Below are 20,410 nucleotides of genomic sequence, written 5' to 3' on the forward strand. Positions count from 1 at the left end.
TAGCTAAAGATGACTCCTACCTTGCTAAAGTTTATACTTCTATCGCTTAGTCTTACTATTATTGCAGTTAAGTATGACTATGCATCAACATTATCAGTTCCCTTTACAATCTTAAACACCTCGATAAGGTTCACTATTGTTCTTTTTTATTTTTTTTAAGAGGAAGTAATTTCAGAGATCCTAATCTTTCCTCATATGATATCCTTCTATCTCAGGCACCATTCTAGTAATCCACCTCTGAACCCTTTCTAAAGCTTTTATGTTCTTTCCTGAGATAAGGAATCCAAGACTGAACACAATACTTCTAATGTGGCTTATAACAAGTGACCTATACAACAAAGTTATAATCTATTTAGACTTGTATTCGGTATTTCTGGAGATACAACCTAAACCTTACTTGCCTTACCACACTGCTTCTATTGCTTAATCAAGACCATTACATCAAGACCCCTTTCTTTCATGACACTGTTGCAGTTATTCTCATCCAAATTATACTTATAATTCAAATCAAATCTTATTTTATGTATTTACACAATAAGCTTCTATAAAATATTCCATAATGTTATATTTAAATTTTAAAATGCTCACTAAGTATAAGAACTGATAATAATTTAATTAAGTAATTATTAATTTGCAGAGTCAGTGTGATACCTCAATGCAAGAGTACGCCGAGTCGATAAAGTTGTTGTTGTATTAAATTAAGCACAAAACTACACAATCTGTGCTCTGCCCACCAGGGTATCGAAACCCGATTTCTAACGTTGTATGTCTGCAGACAGACAGACCGCTGTCTCACTGGGAGACGAGAGTAACCGATAAAGGATCACGTATAATAGCTGAGCATACTTGTAATATTAAAATAAAAACATTCCACAGCAAAAATGAACATTATTAATTAAAGAATCTTAATTTTTTATGTAACGTGAAGTGCATGAGAAAGTTATGTTTATTTCAATATACCGAGACAAAGTTTTTCTCGCATAGTAATTTGTTGTTCTACGCATTGTATGAAAATTCTTGGTTGTCTTTCATGTTCTTGTCACTACAACTTGTGCTGATGTTGGCTATGATGGTGTTCAGCCCTGGGCAACAGTCCCTTTTGACTATTGGATAAAACTGTCGTGCATGTAAGGTTTTAAAGCTGTGCAAGTATCGTAACTCTAACAGTTCTAACTTCACCCTTCCACAACTATATCATTATATATATTCACTCACATTATTTCATAAGCTTCCATGCAATTTTTGCATTCATTTAATCCCATCTGTTTCAACCAGATGTTTCAAGAACATGAACATGTTTTAGTTTTTTACACTAGTATGTTTAACCACCTGCGCCTTTGATAGCTTGCATGCCTTTTTGTACTGCATGGCTGCTAAGAGGCCAGCTTATTCGGTTATATAAATGAAATATATCCACAATTCTCTCGTTTGGTTTTTCTTTATTCCTTTGCTCTAGTGGTTCTCCGTTGGGACACCGGTAGTCCTCGGATTTACAATGCTAAAATTAGGGGTTCGATTCTCATCGGTGAGCACAGCAGCTAGCCGATATGATCTGTTATAATAAAGCACATAAACACACACATTTTGCTCTAGTGTTTTCTTGCTTATTGTTAAACACATAGCTACACGATGAGTCTTGTGTTCTCTGCTAGTGTATCTTAGGAACTAAAATTCGGTTTTTAGCATTATAAGCCCTCAAAGGTAACATCGAGCCAATGGGGAGGGCACTCCTTTTGTATTCCAGCCCTCAAACTCAGCACCAGGTAAAGCCACAGGTCACACAGATTAGAATGTGGTCAACAGTTTGATAACTTATAAGCTTTAGTGTAAATAAATAGTTTGTGTGTTTGCGCATTTGCTCTACTTTGCTTTCTGTGTGCAAGTTACTATTTACACATTTCTTGTGTTTCGCTCCAGCAGCGAATGGTAACAATATTTATTCCCATAGGTCATTGCGCCAGGAAGTTGTTAATAGACGGGCTCCGTAAACAGTTTCTCTTTAATAGACTGAAGTGATGTATACGTTGTCTAAAGGCCCAAGCAAAATCTTAGCTAAAAGTAAAACAAGAAGAGGTACGTAAAAACCATCGAAAATCGAATAATTCGTGCATTTTATTCCTTATTTTGTAATATAGAAGTAATTTTATTCGTCCATATTCGTTGATTCAATGCATTAAGCTTTCCACGTGTTTATATTTTACAGGGATTACGCAAAAGGTGGATAGCCTTGAGAGTATAAGGGATTTTGCAAGCAAGCGCACTGGGGAACTTAAAGACTCTATTGATATGAGGTATCTTAATGTTACTCCAGTAGTACGTACTGTAGTATTATAAAGTACTATTACACATGCAAGAGCTGATATAAAATAACTTGCAATGCACTAACCCATCACTGATGACATGAAGCACCATTACTTTACTTAGTTTTTAATTACCGTTATGTTCCTTCTTTCTAACTCACTTAAAATTAAGCCTACATTCGTATTTGAAGTCAAACAACTTTACGTACAAAAATATAAAAGTTTAATGTGCTTCATCAGAGTTGTACATTTACTCATTTTACTTATTTAGTAAAAAAACCGAGGCCTTTCACTTGTATTTAGAGAGTACACATGGTTGTTGCACATTTGAAATATAATAATTTTTATCCCTTTTCTGGATTTGATGGACTTTGTGCAACTTGTGAGGTTTATATGCCTCTTAAATAGGGAGTTAATTATTTTAAACTTGCATATCCAAACGTTTATACTTTTTATAGCTTGTGGATAACAGTGCATCTACTTCAGTGTTTATTAAATAGTTTTAAACATGTACATTGTTATTTACACACCATTTCTAACATTTCAAGTATCATAATTAGTAATATTAATTGAAGTGGTGATACAATTAATCATGATAATTCAATGCTTAATTATTGATATATTTAGTCAATGAAAGGAAAGTAAGGGTGTACAGACTGAAAAATCTGTCATGGGATAATTCTTCATTTTAAATAAATGTGTATGCATTATTAATTTGTGATTGGTTATTGCTGTGTTCAGATAGAGGTGAATGTTTCAGTTTAGTTCATTAATACTTTGTAGGACATAACATGTACTGTGTATTAAAAATTTTGTTAGTAATATCATTCTTTATTATAATCTTGCTATTTAATGGAACTGGCTGGCTTCATGTATAGCTTGTACAGGTTCAGTTCACAAGTTTTAATGATTGGTATATACACAAGGAAAACTGAGTGTATGATGAAGGAATTTGCACATTTTCTTTTGATGTAGTGTACAAGTTGATAATTAATATTGCCATATTACTAAGTAACAACAAATGAATTTCAGTCATAATTTCCATTGTTTTTAAAGTAGCTTAGAGTAAATTAAAGAGTTGCTTTAATTATAAAATATGCAACAGATTTATAGCTATTTAATTTTTAAGGAAAAGTAGTGAACATTTTATTCTAGATTTTAAGCTTTACAAATCATATTCAAACCAGTTGATATATTAATTACTTATACAGTGTTGTTCTTAAGTTCAACAGTGTAAGGTACAAAAAGTAAGGAAAGTGATACCCTTGAGACATTGTTTGTCTTATTTAAAAGTATTAATAAATATTAAAAATTATATTTTATTTAATAAATATGACTTGTTTGCACTGGTTCACTAGTTACTTCCACACTAAACAAGTTGTTACACTTCTACAACACCATTTTAATTAATCTGTACAAGTTAGGTCTCTGTTAATTAGCTGTTATCAATCCATAATGTCACGAGTGAAAGCTTCACTAAGACATTCATATTATCATCATCAGCAGTAGTTTGGAGGCTTTGTTGGTTTCTGTTATATTAGTTTCCCTTCATGGTATTATCAATTCAGTAAGTTGAAGTCTTTCTAATTATGTTTTTAGTTTTGTGAAAAATATTTTGAGAAACTGTTTTAGCACTTTTATGTTGTTGTTTTTCCTATAACAGATTTTAAAATAGTTTTGACTTTTATTTATTGGCCAATATTGGGTACCTTGTTTAGTTGGTGCATACATTTATTAAAGTAAAAAGAATCTAGTAGTTTAGGAGGCATAATCTTACATTATGAATTCTTCACTTTGAACTGTTAAACTATTTAAAAGAAATAGCACTTTTAGTATCATATCACTATTTCAGAGTAGGTGTTTTTTTTGTTTCACTTAGATGGGCAAACACACATTTCAGAAAATTAGCATTTATAATGCCTATTGCTGTTTCCTTTTTTTTTTAGTAATTATATTTAGCAAAATTCATCATTATGTATTATTTATATATATTTCTGTTCTATCTTATTGATTTTATAACACAAGTATCTTCAAACTTTCTGAGTAGTAAATGTAATGTAATTAACTATTTCTTGATCTCCAGGGTTTTCACTCTTTTTCCCATCTAAGCATTGATAATACTTGCTCCAGTTTTTGTATCCCACTCAGATGCCTTACACAAATTCTAACTTGCAAACTTCTCCACTAACTTCAATGCACCCACATAGGTGGGGCAGAAAGTGTTCATGCATCTACTTAAATAGTCAGTTGTGTAGCCTTTCAGGTGAATTACTTGGCGCAATATCTTTTCATAGCCCTCCATGATCGTTTGACAGTATTCGACTGGTATACCTTCCATTCTTCTACACAGAAGGCCTCCAACTCTTGCAAGTTTTTTGGATGACGCTGATGAACCTTGGTCTTCAACTCATGCCAAACATTTCCAATTGGGTTGAAATCGGTGACAGCGGTGGCTACTCCAGAATGCTTGTATGGTTCCTCTGCAACCAGGATTGCACATATTTCAATGTGTGTTTAGGGTCATTGTCGTGCTGGAAGATCCAATGACGCCCAAGCTGCAAGTTCTGAGCATCATTCTTGATATAAGTGCCTAATATATCAATGTACTCTTTTTTTTTCATGATTCCATTGATGCGGTGAAGGCTGCCTACACCAGAAGAGCCGAAGGAACCCCATAGCATGATTGAGCCACCCCCGTATTTAACTGTAGAGACGGTGTTCTTTGGAAGATTTTGTTCCCCCTTCTTACGGAAAATATTGCAAACATCATTGTGGCCGAAAAGCTCGATTTTAGTCTTGTGTGGCCAAAGAATACTCTTCCAATAGGTAAAGGGCTTATCTGCATGCTTTCTTGCATACCTCAATCATGCTTCTAAATGAACAGGCTTTAAATATGGAGTTCTACGAGGACGGCATACTTTGAACCCAGAAAAGCGTAATATGTTTGTAACTGTAGAGGTGCTTACTTCAACCCCAGTTTCCCTTACCAGTTTCTGTATGTCATTATGTGTTAAATGAGGATTCCTACTAACTTCTGAGAACCTTTCTCTTGGTTCTTTCTGGAATTTTGGTGGGGCGTCCAGAATGAAGGAGGTTAGCAGTTGATCCTGTAAGCTTAAACTTGGCAGTTATGCTTTGAACAGTAGACTTTGGCACATTAAGTTGTGTAGCAATACCGGAAAGAGACACATAAGACTTGTATTTTACAATAATTCAGTTTTTTTAAATCACTGGACACTTGTTTCCTGTTCGTCATGATGACCAAGCAGATAATGATGGAGATGGCATTAAATTGCCAGAAGTAAATTTTTTGCTGGCTAAATTAAAATAAGTATGAACCCAGTGTCTAGTTCTGGAATGGTATAATGTAGTTTATTTACCAAACTAAACAAAATTTTTACGGAAATATCAGTTTTTTCACACATTCTGAAATGTTCGAACACTTTCTGCTCCTCCTGTTTTTGGTTATTTGTTCATAAAAAGTTTATTTGTCGTTTAATTTACATAAAAATTTATGTAGATGTGTGTTAGTATAATATTTGTAATATACTTTACGTCTTTTAACCTAATCGTGATACTTTTTAAGTTATGAGCAAAAACCTACTCGGGATGCAGGGGTACGAACACGAAAGCAGGAAGGATTTTTGTGTAAAGAGTATAAAATTCACTTGGAGATCAGTAAGTAAGACAACACTTACACTTTTATTATTCAGCTACATCAATACAAATGATGTACTGTTATTACTTGCTTTATATTTTTATTAAAATAGTTAAGTGCAAATAATTATCAGATATTTTTCTAGTAATGCTACAAGTTCAGTCAGAACAGCTATTAAACAATGTTTAATATTTATATGTTGTGAGATAAAACAGAAGTGACAAGATGAACTTAAATAGAGGTTACACAGTGGAAGTTTTCTCTTTTGTAACTCTGGTCATTCGTTTAACTCTGACAACAGTCAGGAAAAAGAGAGGTAGAGTTTCATGAAAATTTAAGCGAACGTAAAGAGCTTCTTAGAGAATCCTTACATTTGATTAAGAGGCTCATAGGTAAGACCTTGACATTAAAGGTGGAAGTAGCATCATATTCATCAAATTAGGTTGTAAAAGCCACAACATGATCTCAGTTTGGATTTATTTTTGCCATTAATTTGATGATCATGTTGGGCATTTAGATTTGATGAAAAATGTTGAACCTTTTTTTAATTCTTTCCTTGGTCAGTTATTCATCATGTTAATATTACACATCTTTAATATAATAACTCATTACACTTAGTGAAATTAAAATTGGAGCTAAGGAAAATGTATGTTGAAGAAATTGATTTTTTCAAAACATTCATGTTATAAGTGGTTGTTTTACTCAATTACAAAAATAATTAACAACTGATCCATGTATCAGTTATAAGCTTTCATAAAATGTTGTTTTGCTGTTTTATTTTTAGCTCTCCTAAACCTGTATTCCAACAAGTAAATGGTAGGAGGTTTCATAGTCAGAAAAGCAATCAAGATACTATTACACCACAGCATGAAGAAATCACGAGATATATTTATAACAGTAAGTAGTGATGTGTCACTTTACTATATAGTTGTAGATAATTGTTGCTTGTAATATTTCTTTATCCAGGTATAATTCATTTTTTAGTCTTACATTCTTTAGCAAAATGTGTTGCATTAGTATTTTAAAGAAACAATATTTTTAAAAGTATTAAACTTGAGTTTTTGTGATACTCTCCATACATGACTCTGAGATGGATACATTCTAGTAAGTTGTAGATACTGTCTTAATTCCCACTGGCTCATCTAACAAAGAAAGAGCTGAAATTACTTATCTTCTGTTCACAAAATAAGACACAAAAGTAAGTACTGGAGTTAGAGGCCAAAGATGGCTCTGGAAGTTGGGTGAACCATCAAGATCAACCTCCTGATCAATAAGGCATAAAAAGAAATGCTGGTGTTAGAGGTAGAATATGGCTCTGAAAATTGGATGAACCACCAATGTCTAGCTCCTAATTAATATGGTGGGATTGATTAATCATTATTCAGAATATTTATTGAGTAGCATGATTACTGACCAGTGGGAATTAGGATTCCTTGCTTTCCAAACTGTTGGATGTTATTGTAAAGTAGGATGTATGTGCTACGTTGTTGGGTTGTCACTCAGTCATCATGGTTGCAATGTTTTGATAATGATGAGATTAATGGGACAGAAAATGCTTTGCAATACTTTACTTTCTGAGCTATCAAGCAGAGTTTCACTAAAGAAAATATCCTCCAGATACTAAATTACCAGATACCAGTCTTAAGTTTTGAGCTGCTGAGTGAATTTTCTGTGGTAGGATGTGTCTGTACAATGTTCTTCAGATATTTTTGTATACATTGCATTCTCTATAACTTGTATGTTAAGTGAATTATCTACCACAGCATGAGGTCTAGATTGGTTTAGTCAGGTCTAAGTTGGCTCCATGCTGCTGGCACTTGTCACATCCATGCTTAGTCCTTTACTGCATTTTCATAACTCTTCTTCTGTTTTCAAGAAGCTTTTCCTAATTGTTGTCATGTGAACATTGTGTGCAGAAATTAACATACAACATAACCACACCACATGTTCTTGTATTCAATGTGGGATGTCTTCTTATGGGAGAAGAGCTGTACACCCCACAACAATGGAATAGTATTTCCCATCTGAACATGAGCATGTTTAGAAAACACCTTGTAGACCTATGGTCAATTGTTTTGTATTTCATCATCATATACAAAAAGTATTCATCTCTCTCTTTTTGGCATGTATTGATAAATTTGGTAAGCATTAGCTTGGTAACCTTTATTACTTATTCTGCTAAACCTTCAGACTGGAGATGATGAGTAGGTTCATCTATTCACCACACTTAACACTGTAGTTGGCTGTTGAAATTAGCTCCATGCAAATCTCTTTAGTGCTCCAAGCCATGCTATCCAGTGCTCTGCAGATGCATCTGTCAGTGAATTAGTTGAAAGCAATAAGTGAGTACTGGTGACCTTTATCGGTCTCTGGAAGTACAACATAATTTCAAGAGCTATTCTCTTTAGAAGAGACCCAACGATACCCCTTTTGAGTTTACCCTATCTGAACCATTTCTTTCTCTGGGCAATACATGCAGTACAGTATTCTTAACTAGTTCTGAACATCTCAACTGGAATGTGGCTTAAAGAACTTCATCAAGTATTAGATCAAGTGTGAGTTATATTTTAGAGCTTTCCAATCTTTGTATTTTGCAAAGTTTGTAGAATCACTTGAAATGTATCTCTGGAGATTACTAACTACAGCACAGTCACAGCTTTTTGGTTTATATTGATAATGCAGCCCAACCTCATACTTGTAATTGATCTTACAAGTACCACAAGTCATATGCATCCATATTACTCTCTTCTGGCAGCGCTAATTGGACTTTGCTTTGTTGCAGGAGTGAGAATATATACTATAGTAGGATCCTTCATTTGATCTTTTTGGAATACCTGAAATGGTTATCATGCCATCCATTCACAAGCACAATCTCCTGTTTTATGATGTCACATTGCTATGGTAGAAATTGGTTATGCTTTTAACTCCCAGATGTTCATTGTCAGTGGGTAAATTCATATCATGTGTATTCTTTGATATGGGCCTGGTTGAGTCAGTATGAAAAAGTTATATTATTGTAGTGTTGTTATCCAAAGTGTTATCTTGTCTTCCAGATTTTTAGGTTTCGTTAGTCGTTTTAGTGAACCCTGAAACAGTGGAAACAGAAGGTGATTCAACCACCTTGCAGAATTTCAACATAAATTATTGGCAATATGATGCAAAATGAAGGAAGCCAGTTGACTTCTTGCTTGCACCTATTCTCAAGTCTATCTCTTCCTCTACCATCTTAGCCAGGTACATAATTACTCTATATATCCTGACAGTATGACCAAGACACTTCACTTCTCTGATTTCAGTTTCAAACCTTTTTGATTATCTATTGAAATATCACTTTTTAGGTTCTCAGTCATATGATCAAATATACAACTAAATACCATTTCCCTGTTCTTTGAAACTGTCCAACTGGTTTTTACTGAATTTTTTTATGGGCCTCACTAATTAATACATTTTTCTAGCTACGTTGTGGTACTAATTTATCATAAATGCGTTACTTGTGAAATGTTGGAATGGTGCATCAATTATTGATCCATTAAAGGGTCCACTTTTTATTATATAGGATAATTTAAGATATTAGTTACGCAGTAATGTTGGAAAATATTATATACAATTTTATATGTATAAGTATATGGATTTCCTGTATTTAATCAGTTTAAAATAGAAATATTAATTTTTCATATATTGCAGCATGGAAACTAGTGAGTAGAGAATATGATGCTGCCAAACAGCCAGGTGCTGAAGGGATAAGTACGTTAGTTATTTCATATTTTGTATATTTCATTATGTTATTATAGACTTTAAGCTAATCTTTAACATCAAAGATATTTTCTCCTATTTTACATGCCTTTTATAACTTAAAAGAAAGACTAGCATATTATCACAATTTTACTCCATGGTATATTTCCATTAAATAACTGGATGTAAAACACATTTAGAAGTTTAATTACATTTTTCATATACAGTAAGCCATGATACTTTGTAAAAGAATTTGAATGTGCCTTCTTGTTTTGTTAACTTTCATTATTCCAAAATAAATGTCAAAAGAATAAAGTACTTAAGTGTTTTACAATGCAGTTGAGAAACTTGTTGCCACATGTCAGTATATCAATATAAAAAACTGTGTGTGTGTCTATATAGATGTTGTATTTTAAATTATAATAAATCATTGTATCTATTACTTCAGCTTAACAGTAGGATTGTTGTTTGTACTTCAATGTTTGCATGTTTGATCATTGTAACTCAAAACATTTTAAATTGAGTTTTATTAAATTTGTTATTAAAGTTGAATGTCCTCAAAGGACCATATATAAATGTTTGGTGAATATAGGTCAAAGGTCAAGGTTAAACTGAAGTCAACCACTTTATAATAGTAGCAAACTGAGTAGTAGCTCCCTTTATTATATTTCCTGGTCTTTCATTTATATTCTCTACCTGTGCCATTGGGTAACATAATCTGATTCTTTTCTCCTTCTTTACTCCCTTTCATGGAGTCACCTGTAACCTCCTTGTCATCCATATCCTTTTCTGATCCATTTGATTTCCTTCCCTCTATTACTTTCTCATCTGCAGAAACCAAGAGCTGAAATTTGTTGCTCCATATAATAGGTTTAATACAATTAAATTTGCTACTTTTAGTCTTAATAGTGCTCTTTCTAACTTCCTGGAAGTCACTGTTAGCTGATGTATTCCTTGCACTAAATGCATAAGCTCCTTTTGAAATCTTGCTGCCATTCCCACAATCTACACATCTCTTTGTTTATCGCTTCTGTGATAATTATATCTTCAAGTTTCTCCTTCAGCCTACAAATTGTGCATAAAAATTGCACACCATCATCACTAGCTTCCTTAAAAGTACATGCCAATCCCAAGTTCCCAAATAAAACTCATTCATTGCACTCATAACACCTAACATACTGTGAATGTTTAACTTCTACACTAGTCTTAAATAATTGTATTTATATTTACATCCTGAAAATCAATACTTATTACCAAATACCAGTAGGCTGTTGTCAACACTGTTAAGCCTAATGTTTAAGAACCAGTTACATTATTTTTTATTACTGCTTTGTCATAACATTAAAATAATAAAAAAAATATATTTAATAACATAGAACTTTATTAGCAGTTGTTCATGTATACATAATGTTTAATAATAAAATGTATTTAGCCTAATTTATATTATAACCTACCTATAACTATAGGCTGAATTAAAATTGTTGGATCTAATTTCAAGTAAAGTTAATTATTAAAACTCCGAAAAACAATAATTATTAGATTGTATTTATTTAATAAAACAATGTAGTTATCTTGTTTTATGATTTACCAGTAAGTTGAAATATACATAAGCCTAATGTACCATAATACCAGGTAGCCCGTAAGTCCCTACCCATCCATATATCTTATGTGTCCAGTGTGCTGCCCTTCATTCTCGCTGCATAATATTATGCACAATACGCTCAACAAGTGTAAATGGGCTTACATTGGCCATATTTCTCTGAAAAAAAAAAAGAAAAAAATTTATAATACATGCATAATTGAATATAACATAATAACATATGGATAGGTAGGGACTTAAGGCCACCCTGTATGTACTAAGCCTATTTTAACGTTTTAGCAAAATTTACACAATTAATAAATTTCTAGACTTTGATTGTCTTACCTCTATTTAACAATCTTACTATATTTAGTCATTCTTGTGTTATTAAACCCAATAACTACAAATTATAATATTAATGTTAAATAATTTTTAGAAATCAATAATAGCTTATCTTTTCAACATCCTCTTTTTTACATCATCCCCCTCTATCAATCTGTTTATTGAAGATGTCTCCAAAGTAAGTTTATTTGTTGTTTGTTGAAAAGACTTGGCAATTTCTGGTTTCTACTTCAGGCTCAGAACTACCCATTTTTGGTTTAAGACTGCTATTTCAGTAAATATATTGTAGAATGAAATATGCATCTTCTGTTCTATGTGTGATGCATGCATGTACATTTTGTCTTCAGTGGCAATACAAAAGTGAAACTATGCAGGGGATCCACAGGTGAATAGGGCATAGATAAATAGGTTTTACTGTATTTGCTGTTTATTGAGAGTTAACTAACTACAAATTTCAAGTTTAGCTGTATAACTGCATACAAAAATATTTCTTTATATGCAGTGCATAGTGTGGTGTATTATCAAGATAACTGTTCATCCAGCCAACTACCAAGTAAGTAAATTAATTACTCCTGTGTGTGGGGCTCTTTCTCTCAATATATATATAACAGAAAAACAAGAAATATTCATTAATTAATCTTTTTGGATACACTAAGATAACTGAAGTGTAAATTATTTATGGTATTTCTGTTTTAAGAAGTGGCTGTTATTCTTGTGTGAGTATGGAGAAACAATGCATTATTTTTAATAACTGAATGTAGATATAGATTTGGGTGTTTTTATTTTTATTTTTTCCTTAATAGTGCAGAAATTTGACCATCAATTTATAACCCACATCAGTCTGTAATTGTTATTATTATTATTTTTTTTTGCACTGTAGAAGAAAACAAAATACTGGATCAAATAGTTTGAAACTGATTATGAACTCTAAGTAAATTACATTAATTTTATGTGATATTTCTAGAAATTCACAGCTTTCAAATTTCAGAAATTTTGTTTTAAAGAAACAAAAGCCTTTTGAGGTTAAAAAATTTAAAATTTTGCCTTGATTGAATTTTCATTGCTTTCCTTTGTTCAGATTTCTACTACTTAGGTTTGTTTTCCTATATTCCTTTAAACCTTTCTTATAATGTATTTATTTCATAAAACTAAATCTTATTTTTTGTTTTGATTAGATAACTAGGGATGCAATTTCACTATGTTTATAATTACTGGCATTCTATAAAACATAACATCTTTTTTATTATACCAAACTTTTATAAGCAAACTGACTGTTTTTTTTTATTAAAACATTTAATGTGTGCATTAAATAATAAACCCATTTTCTAGGTATATTTTGAAATATCTTTTGGTGATTTTTTTTTTTTATCCTTACATAAACATTGGTTATCAAGTAGCAGCTTTGTCAGCAAAAATAAACTCAACATAGTCAAGTACAACTAAGCCTACTTTGATTTCTTCCGTGAAAAAAAAGTTTTCTCTTGCACTGCAATATCATAATTGGAATATGAAATGATAAAGGAAGCATTAAAAAACATCAGATTATATAATAATCATGGTGTAAATTAAAGCTATTTTTTCAAAACTTTTTCAACTCTCTTGTGGGACTAGGGCTATGACTGCCTTCTTTATCCAAAGTTTTCAGGAATCAGGAAATTTACATACAAAACTCATTAAAATCACCCAAAAATATAATTTTAATATTTATGTACAAAATTAAACAAATATATTATTTTCTGTTGAATATATTTTAACTTTGAAGTATTTTTTTAAAAAATGTGTGGAAGAATTGCTACAGTTGTATTTTCTGTATTTTAAGGTTTTATGAAACAGAAATATGTTAATAACAAATATATTTTGTTATCCAGGAGAAATTTTTTATTATTTGTTATTTCACAGAAGAAGAGTGCTTTAAAATTGAAAAATTAATTTAGAAATTAAAACCTACAAAGTTTAGACACTTCATTTAACTTTTCTATTGGGTAGATCAAAATGTATATGTTACAATCTTTCTGAGTTACGTTCAACATTTAAATTACTTTATTATCAATATATACAGATAAACTTGGTGTCTAAATGTAATTCATAAATCGAATATTAATATAATTTAAGTTTTAAGTTCATAATTTTGAAAGGAAATATTTTAAAAAACTTGATCTCTCCTAGTATGGGAACTGTGACATTTGTTATCTGTCTTCCATCTTTTTTTAATTTCTTTAACACCTCTCAGAAAACTCTGGAATTCAATATAAATTAGTCATTATCATGTAGTTAAGGCTCAGACAGAACATAACTTTTATAGCCTTCAATTTTACTTAGTTTTAGAACCAAAAACTAGAAAATGAGACCCCCCCTTTATCACTCACCTGTCACATCCTGTCTTTTACAAATTGGTAGTAGTAGTTTTCCTAAATGTTTAGTATTATATTATTTATAACCAATAGGAAAGCAAAGTGTCAATCTAACAAATGTTGTATTATATTACAAAGTTTTATTTATAGATAATTGTGGGTTTTACTTCCAATTCAAGTTTGATTCTTATGGAAAGACATTCAAGACTAGCTGAATTTCTGAAATACAGAATAATTGTGATAGTTTTAGGACATAATTTGCTTTTTGCATGTTGTTATTCTGTGTACTTTTATAAAAAATTATAAAAGTAACTAAAACAAAAAATTAGAAACTTTTTAGGTTAGATTAGGTGAAATAAATAATAATAATAAACTTTTTCATGAGATACACCTGAAGGCATTTTGCAGGTGTGTTATGTGTCAAGTGATTTGATAGGGTAATTTGAGCTACACATTTGCCAAGTAGTTTCATATTTTGTGTGTGGCTGAGTAATACCATTAGACACTGTTCAAAGGGCAATAAAACAAAATTTTAAGTATAAACAGATATATGCTGATACAATATTTAAGGTACTTCGAACAAACAAATACATCTCATATTACAAATGTTACAATTTCAAGTCATTTTAGATAAAGAAAAAAGTTAATTTAGATTTATTTTGGGGGTGATTACGAGGTCTGCCAATTTGACTGACCTTGTATAGAGTTAGGGTGGAGAAAATAACAGATGAAGTTTTTTTTCTGAAAAAAAAATTATATGATTTTGGGTATTATGCAAATGAAATGTGAAATATTTTAGATGAGGAAAAGTATTCTTAATCTTAACATGAAAATTACTTTGCACTCTTGGCAGGCAACACTCTGACACCATATAATTAAACAGAAAATTTTAGTAGAAATACTTAATTAAAAATTCCAATTTCTTTATTTACAAAAAAGTTTTAAAGTTTACTGAAAGCTTGCAAAGGTTTGGGAATATACAACAAATAATTTCAGAGTTCTTGTATGAGGTTCAACAGAATACATCAACCAGTTGTGAAAGGGTTAAACTGTATTAATTCTAACTAATCAGAATTCTCAGTTGAGTTTCTGATTTCTTCTCTCCACTAAACAAGTCATGGTAAATAGTAAAGTAATATTTTGTATATTTGTGACCATAAACTTATGATTTGTGTAACGAAGCTCTAGGAATTTTTTGCATGAAGATTAAAATAAAATCTAGAACTTGAAACTATTTTTTTTTGGCCTTTGACAAATTAATTTAAAAGCAGCTTGTACAAGTGGAAAAAGAAAAATATGTTCTTGAGTTGGATACCTTTATTGGACATATCTAGTCAAATACTAATATATTCTCAAGCTTGCTGGTATGGGTATTAAAACTTTAATTAAAATACAGAACCACGTTTTGACCTTAGCTCATCTTCAGGTTAATAAAGGTGACCTAAGAACATCAAAACATTATTCTGTACTTTATTTTAATTAAAGTTTTAATAGACACACCAGCTGTCTTGAGAATAAATACATCTTTTACTTGCAATTTTGATTTCATAATTTTTTAACATACTGTCGAATTGTAGATCTCTGTTTATGATGATAATTATATTTTCTAACATTATAAATGAAAGATGAAACACCACTTGAAAAAAAAAAAGTACTGTTTTTACTTATTTTAAAATTAGGGAATCCCATTGAAAAATATGTGAGAATGGTGCACATCAAGCTAACAAATTATATTGTAATTATCATATAAATATTGTTCTTGTAGCTAAGTTTTCTTTCGTTTCTGTAGTTTTGATCTTTGCTTGCAACTAATCTGAATATTCAAAATTTTGCCTGGATTATCAACTGACAAAGAAATGCTGTTGTCCCTAAATAGTGACTGATTAAACACTAGAAACCACTGATTTTTTGTGAGCTAGCCATTGCTAATTTCAAGACCAGGTGTGTAACTGAAAAAAAAATAGTTAAAGAATTTATAAAAAATAAATAAAAGTTACAGGTTTCTAATGAACCATGTTTTCTGTGTCCAGTAGCCATTATAATTAGTGGTATGTGTGATATGAATCAAAAGTGGATTTTTAATCACTAAACTAATTTTGTTTTTCTGTTCTATAAATTATTTGTACAAATAATTGACCAGGCCATTGCCAGAAGTTTCTCTTTAAAACCATTTACTAAATTAATGTGGACTTTTTGGTTACTGTTAATGGGTATTATCGACATTTTCAACATCTGAATTTTGTTTCATAGTAAAATTTTAAATAAAATAATTTTGGTGGTTAATTATATCAAGGGCCTTTAATTAGAACATTTTGATTTCCACTTAGGCCTTTGAAATGTCTATGCAATTATTTTTTCTAATAGGATAAAAAGCAAATGATACTGTAAACACATTTTATGTTTATTTTAAAAGAGAATAGACTTTTTTCATGTTTATTGCATTGTAAATTACTGCTTACATGATACAGGCAAGATGTTCAAAATATTAAAAACTAATACAAAAGCTAGACATAAGATTATAATTACAAATGTGAAAGAAAGGAATTTTTCTGTCATAATAGGTGGGCACAGAAATTAATATAACTAACATGAAATATTAACTTTAAGAGTTAATGTTGAAAGTGAGAATACTGTTAACCTATTATAAATGTCAGGGTCAACATGGAACTTGTATCTTGATAAAATAAATTTTTATTGGATTTGTTAGAATGTTGTATTTTTGTTCCATAAAACAAAATAGATATAAAGAAAAAGCATTGCTAACTTTTTTACTTTCATTAGTCAAGATTGTTATGTTGAGTTCGAGTTGTTTTGATCATGAAAAATATAAAGTTATAAGAGATCACACCTCATGCCATCGTGAGACTTGTGTTTGTTAGTGTTGTATGATCCGAATCACACAAGTTAATTAAAAAGTTCACCCCTTCAGGTAAAAGTTTAATGACTCTAACAGTAATCTTTTTTATTATTTTGGCTCTATTTGCAATATAACATTGTTTCAAAATTGTTTTATTATTTATTACATTCAAATGAACAACTCCAGTAAGAGACTCCATGTGGCCAAACTTATTTGTTAATCTTTGTGTTGTTTGGTTCCAGCTTGCTCTCTAAATAGTTAAAAGGCTGTTTTCTATATTCTTGAAATTGGTCCTTTCTAAATTAAAAAGAATTTTAAGAAATTTAGTAGAAACAAAATCAAATTGTTTCATTTTTGCACATTTTAAAGGGTTTTTAAAGATACTTCATATTTTATAAACATATAGCCATTTTTTGATATATATTTTTTAAAATCTCATTTTCATCAATTTGTTTTTTAATATACATGTAAGATATATCTCTAAGTTCTGATATTGTATACATGTACCTTTAAATTCTGTTAAAAATTAAAACTAGAAATATCAGAATGTTTCCACTATTTAGAATGTTTAATAAAGTAATAAACTGGAAATTGTAAAATGAAAAGTTTATTTAATATAGTATAAGAAAAATATTTTCAACTAAAATCTTAAAAAAACAGTATTTAATGTTACAATATTTTTATTTTATTTTTGAGTACAGCATGCAATATCTATTCACAGTTTTATTAGGTTTTACATCTTTAAATGTGTATTATCATACTTAGTTTTAATCACTCTTCAGTAAAGAGTTTTTATATGTCATTGTTTAGTTGGAAAAGCAATTTAAATGAGAGGAATTTTGAAATATTACAAACAAATGCAGTATAACACCCTAATTTCATTAGAATACTTGCAGTAGAAATAGTGATAAGTGAGCAGATGTCACTAAGATGAACGTATAATAATTAGCTAACCACTTTGCCAAAAATAAGTATGTAAAGCTTTCTTATCAAGGTAACTGCTGTACCTTACTTTGTTTGGCCCCACAGTGGCACAATGGTGTCTCATACTGCTAGAAACTGTGGTTTTGATTCCCATGGTGGGCAGAACAGAGATAGCCCATTGTATGGCTTTCTGTTTAATTCCAAACAAACAAACAGTACTTTAACTCATAAATTGACTGATATCCTTATAAAAAAAATTACAAAGAAAAGGAGAAATTGCTCTCCTTATGATATTATAGTTTAAGAACAATATTCATGAAATTAGAGAAAAAGTGATTCCTAAATCCTTATTTGGTTAAAGTGTTAAAAATGATTTTTTTTAAAATCTCATTTTAGCAAAGAAAATGTGAAAAAAACTTTTGTGATTTAGGAATAAAAATTACTTGTATACAGGTGTTTCACTTTTTGGTTTTTTTTTTCACATTATTTGCACATTATTCACTTTTTCATACTGTTTGACATTCTTGTAACATTTTGAGGCTTGTGTTATTTTTCCATTACTTTTATATATATTTTTACTGACAGTAAAGATTTTGTTTTATGTTAGTGAATGATTTCATTTTTTTTTCCTTCCAGAATTTGAGCCTTTTGATTTGGAGTTATTCTGGGGCCAGCGGGTCATCCAAAGCATTACTCAATCAGCGTAGCATTATCCGATAGTGACGTAGATTGTGATTATCTTTAGTTTTATAACTGTCATTGTGAGATAATAGGGGATGTACTAAGCAGAAACTATAGCATTCCTGTGACACTTCTTGGTACAGCAACAAAAATATGTTCCCCAAAGAAGGTTATTCTTTCACATTTCAACATTGGACACTTGTTCATCATATGATTTTAAAGTTTAACCATAGTGAATTATTAAACACTGTTTCATACAGCAGTGTATGTTATGAGATTACAGTTCTGCTGGAAATCTTTTTTTTTTGTATAAATGAACCAGATATGTAGAATTATTATGTATAGTTAAAATACATATGTAGATTTTTTTATGATAGATGCTATAAAAATGATTAATATATTTTGTGTTTTTCATTTTACAAAGATAAGTTTTAAGTGAACATCACAGATCCTGTTTGTTTAGTTTATGGTTGTAATTGTTTTTTTGTTTGTCTGTATTTTCCCATAGACTACTTTATGAAGAAAATATGTACTTCCTGTTGGTGTTTATACTTTTGTCCAAAATCTACCAGATTTACATTCTCTCACAAAAAAAAAAAGTTGATGCATTATCCTTCTCAACACAAATTTTATAAATAATTGGAAACTTGATTAGATTGCTAGGTGGTTAGGGTGACTGACTCGCAATCTGAGGGTAGTGAGTTTGAATCTCCATCCCTTGAAACATGCTCATTCTTGCAGCTGTCAGAGCATTATCAATGATGCTCAATCCCACTATTCATTGATAAAAAAAAAAGGAAAAAAAAGAGTAGCCCAATAGCTGCCTTCCCTCTAGCCTTTCACTTATAAATTAGGAATGGCAATCATAGATATCCCTTGTGCCACTTTGCACAAAATTAAAAAAAAACATTATACTGCTTATGTGAAAAAAATGATCATTTACTTGATTACAGTTAAAATCTTGCTGTAAGAAAATTGATTATACAAACTGATAAAACTGGAACCAATGATGAAGCTACAACACCACAATACAGGAAGTATGAAAGGATTTTTTTTAGGGATGGTAAGAACTGTGAAACAAATACAACTGTATAGTGAAGAAATATTATTTTTGTCAACAAACAAAAAGGTACATATATTTCCCTTTTACTAACTGCCAGGCTTTCATTTTGAATAACTTATGGCTATTTAAGTGGAAAGAAAACTTGTACTGTATTCAATGATGTCAGGAAGAGTTTGACTAACAGTCAACTTAGTTTCTAGATTAACTATGTTATTGATTTTTTTCATTACACATCCAAAGAATAGACCAACTGTTTCATATCAATACATAAACACCTTTTCATTTGAATAAAACCCATAATTTAAAGGAAAATGGTGCAGATGTTTGTCCAAATGCATAAAATATTTTTGAGTAACTTCTGTGGTATGAAATAATGATTCAAGAAAACCTACAACCTATGGTTCAAAAACAGTATGTAGATTACATGTTTAGTGATGTTTACAATGTTTAGAAATAGTTCCCAATGTTACAAACCAAACCTATTTCTCAGTCAAAGTTAAAATGAACCATGCTTTCATTTATTCTCAATAAATAATTGCATTTCCACTTTTTATTTCAACAACACCAATGACAACCAAGTATTCGTGGTTCTCACTTATGTGCTACAGATTACCCTTGCATCCAATTGTCTCTTATAAGCCTACTAATAGTTTGTTAATGCCATCAAGTCATCACAGAATACAACTGTTTTGTTTTTTGTGGGATGTAAGCTAATTACCACGATATTCACTAAACTACTAGGTATCTTGATATTTAAGCAAAGTGCATAATTTGTCTTAATAATTACAAACAGTTACAAACCAGGAAGTTCATGGAGTTATGCATCAAGGTGCAGCTCATTATTATAACTGCATTATTTAGTAACTTATTTGAATACCTAGTGTCACCACTGAGTGGCAAAGCTGATAACTATGACAGTCAAT

The 20,410-nt window shown here is 30.6% G+C and overlaps 1 protein-coding gene across 2 annotated transcripts; it reads left to right on the plus strand.

Moving 5' to 3' along the window:
* The first annotated feature begins 1,934 nt into the window (after positions 1–1,934).
* LOC143255237 (MAPK regulated corepressor interacting protein 2-like) lies at positions 1,935–18,824 on the plus strand. Of its 2 annotated transcripts, XR_013030475.1 has the most exons (7): positions 1,949–2,073; positions 2,204–2,291; positions 6,743–6,855; positions 9,643–9,702; positions 12,114–12,164; positions 15,752–15,903; positions 18,380–18,824. XR_013030475.1 is itself a non-coding variant. In XM_076510579.1 (6 exons), exons 1-6 carry the CDS (start codon positions 2,016–2,018, stop codon positions 18,448–18,450), a joined length of 441 nt encoding a protein of 146 aa, XP_076366694.1. In that variant the 5' UTR covers positions 1,935–2,015; the 3' UTR covers positions 18,451–18,824. The 2 variants fall into 2 exon arrangements, 1 of the variants encoding a protein (XP_076366694.1); XM_076510579.1 differs by lacking the exon at positions 15,752–15,903 and having other exon boundaries at positions 1,935–2,073.
* Positions 18,825–20,410: the final 1,586 nt, after the last annotated feature.

This window comes from Tachypleus tridentatus, chromosome 7 (assembly GCF_004210375.1).
Source record: "Tachypleus tridentatus isolate NWPU-2018 chromosome 7, ASM421037v1, whole genome shotgun sequence".
Classification (NCBI taxonomy): domain Eukaryota; kingdom Metazoa; phylum Arthropoda; class Merostomata; order Xiphosura; family Limulidae; genus Tachypleus; species Tachypleus tridentatus.